The sequence below is a fragment of the Acomys russatus genome, chromosome 14, assembly GCF_903995435.1.
Source record: "Acomys russatus chromosome 14, mAcoRus1.1, whole genome shotgun sequence".
NCBI lineage: Eukaryota > Metazoa > Chordata > Mammalia > Rodentia > Muridae > Acomys > Acomys russatus.
In genome coordinates, this window is record NC_067150.1 from 53,558,902 (window position 1) to 53,561,773 (window position 2,872).

Below are 2,872 nucleotides of genomic sequence, written 5' to 3' on the forward strand. Positions count from 1 at the left end.
GTGGGGGGGAGGTGGGGGGGTTGGGGAGGGAAGAGAAAGAGAGAGAGAGAGAGCGCGCTCTCAGGTGGGAACACAGAGAGATGCCGTTGATACAAGGAAGGAGCTGGACGAACATGTGAAACTGACTAGACATAAAGAGCCACGTGGCAGAACATAGATTAAACACAGATTATGTGTTAGGTAGTTGGGAACAACAGCCTACTTTAAGGCCTAAAGCTATTTTAGATAAATGTAAGTCTCAGATCATTACTCAGAGCTAGGGCAGGCACTTTTACATTTGGTGTCCAATGTGGTAGGCCATGTAATCCAAACTGAGACAGAAATCCAGGTTTAGAACAAAACATTCAGATATTAGACAGATCTTAGACATAGCCCTGGCGCCCCCAGCTGGTGTCTGGGAAAGGTGAGGCTTGCTGCAAACAGAGAACAGAAGGCAGGGTGGATGGTGGGAGCATGCTGCATGCGGAGGCTCCAGTCAGAGTTGGGTGGTAGATAGAACCGGTGGGGGGTAGGAGTAAAGGGAGAATGGGGGGGCGGGTGGACCAGTAACTTCCCAGAGCTGGGGTGATTTAAGCAAGTAGCCAGCCAGATACCTGTTAACGTGAGACTCTAACAGGAGGGCAAGCAGGGGCCCAGCTGAGAGTGACACAAGGGCCCAGGACAGGCAAGGGAACACACACCAAGCTAAATACAAGTCTCATAACACAGAAGAGGCAGTTTCTCCAGTGAAGAGGCAGACCGCCCTTTCCCCATTAACAGAGCGGCTGGGGCTAACTGAATTCCAGAGAAAGCCTGTACCTCTTACAAAAGGCAGCGGGGCAGAGGAACTTGGTGCAACAGAGAGCACACGAGCAAAAATGCAAAAGAGAGAGTCAAATAAAATACACAGAGAAACATCTTCTCAAAAAGCAAAACAAAACAAAACAAGACAAACAAAAAAGAAGAAGCCATGTAAAGATGGAAGAAAGTTTAGAAAAAATTAAATACAGAAAGAGATATTAAGAAACCGGGCAGATTTTTTTTCCCCCATCTACTGCGAGAATGAAGACCATTCTCAGCCACCAGACGGTCGACATCCCGGAAAACGTCACCATCACTCTGAAGGGACGCACAGTCCTCGTGAAGGGCCCCCGGGGAATCCTGCGGAGGGACTTCAACCACATTAACGTAGAGCTGAGTCTTCCTGGAAAGAAAAAGAAAAGGCTGCGTGTTGACAAATGGTGGGGTAACAGAAAGGAGCTGGCCACTGTCAGAACCATCTGCAGTCACGTGCAGAACATGATCAAGGGCGTTACGCTGGGCTTCTGCTACAAGATGAGGTCTGTGTATGCTCACTTCCCCGTCAACGTTGTCATCCAGGAGAATGGGTCTTTGGTTGAAATCCGAAATTTCTTGGGTGAAAAATATATCCGCAGGGTTCGCATGAGGACAAGTGTTGCTTGTTCTGTCTCTCAAGCCCAGAAGGATGAATTAATCCTGGAAGGAAATGGTATTGAACTTGTTTCAAATTCAGTTGCTCTGATCCAGGAAGCCACAACCGTTAGAAACAAGGATATCAGGAAGTTTTTGGATGGCGTCTATGTGTCTGAAAAGGGCACAGGGCAGCAGCCTGATGAGTAAGGCACAAGATACCCAGTTCCAGCAACAAGATCCTGAATTATAAATACTATTTGAGTCTCTTTGGGAACAATAAAAGACTTATATTGAAAAAAAGAAAGAAAGAAAGAAAGAAACCGGGCAGGGTGGCGCACGCCTTTAATCCCAGCACTCGAGAGGCAGAGGTAGACGGATCACTGAGAGTTTGAGGCCAGCCTGGTCCACAAAGCTAGTCCAGGACAGCCACGGCTATACAGAGAGACCCTGGAGAGACAGAGAGAGAGAAAGAGAGAGGGAGAGAGAGAGAGAGAGAGAGAGAGAGAGAGAGAGAGAGAGAGAGAAGAATATTTTGTAAATGTGCATAATAAAATCTCTGAAAAAAAGAGAATAAAAAGAAAATTATTTTCTATGTTAAATAATGGAAAATACAACGACAGAGGGCACTTGGATCCTGTATAATTTTGTTACACTTATCAACCTAGAACTAATTATAATACAGTAATGATTACATTTTTTTAGACATATGGCATAGAACACATTACAGACATATCTTACAATCCTACAGGTCAGGCAATTGTAAAAGGACCTAGCTATACTTTAAAGGAGATGCTCATAGAACAGAAGGGAACTATGGGATTTCCCAGAGGTAGGTTAAATAACGGTTTGTTCACTTTAAAAGTTTTAATGTCAATGAGACAAGTAGCACAGCTGCTATAAAACACTGGATTATGGAAAGGAACGCTGGATTAGATCCACCTATAGATGTGTTAACTTCAGAACGGTAGGCAGGAAATGTGTCGCATCGGAGAAGAGGTTCTCCCTTTGTTTCAGTGGGAGAAAAAAAGCTTTGGATTCCTTCAAAATGAATAAATATTAGATTTGGATGGGGAGGCCTCCTGAAATTTTTGGCTGCAGACATAAAGAAAGAAACCAAAAGGAACAACAAAACAGATGGCATGAATTCTGATGCCTCCACATGGGAACAGCTCTGAGACTGACTGAGACATCTCTGCATAGGCAATAGATTGTGTTGGCTACAGAGCCGTCAGGATTGAGATGCCATCCTTTCCTGTGGCGTGGGTAGAGATTTACATTGCAGCTTGTGCCTTTCACCTGCCCAATCAGAAAGCAGAGAATCACCTTTGGCTAATTTGTGCACACTGCACATTCCATGAGTGTGATGATGCATACATGTATATTACCTTTGAAAGTTTATGTGTTTGCAGAACAGAAGGACCAGACACCAAAGAGGACAAGCACCCTAAGTGAGCCAATC

At 44.8% G+C, this 2,872-nt stretch overlaps 1 protein-coding gene across 1 annotated transcript; it reads left to right on the top strand.

Annotated features, from left to right (window-relative positions):
• Positions 1-1,021: 1,021 nt before the first annotated feature.
• Positions 1,022-1,704, top strand: LOC127198064 (60S ribosomal protein L9-like). The gene has a single exon (XM_051155859.1). The coding sequence runs from the start codon at positions 1,042-1,044 to the stop codon at positions 1,618-1,620; it is 579 nt and encodes a 192-aa protein (XP_051011816.1). The 5' UTR covers positions 1,022-1,041; the 3' UTR covers positions 1,621-1,704.
• Positions 1,705-2,872: the final 1,168 nt, after the last annotated feature.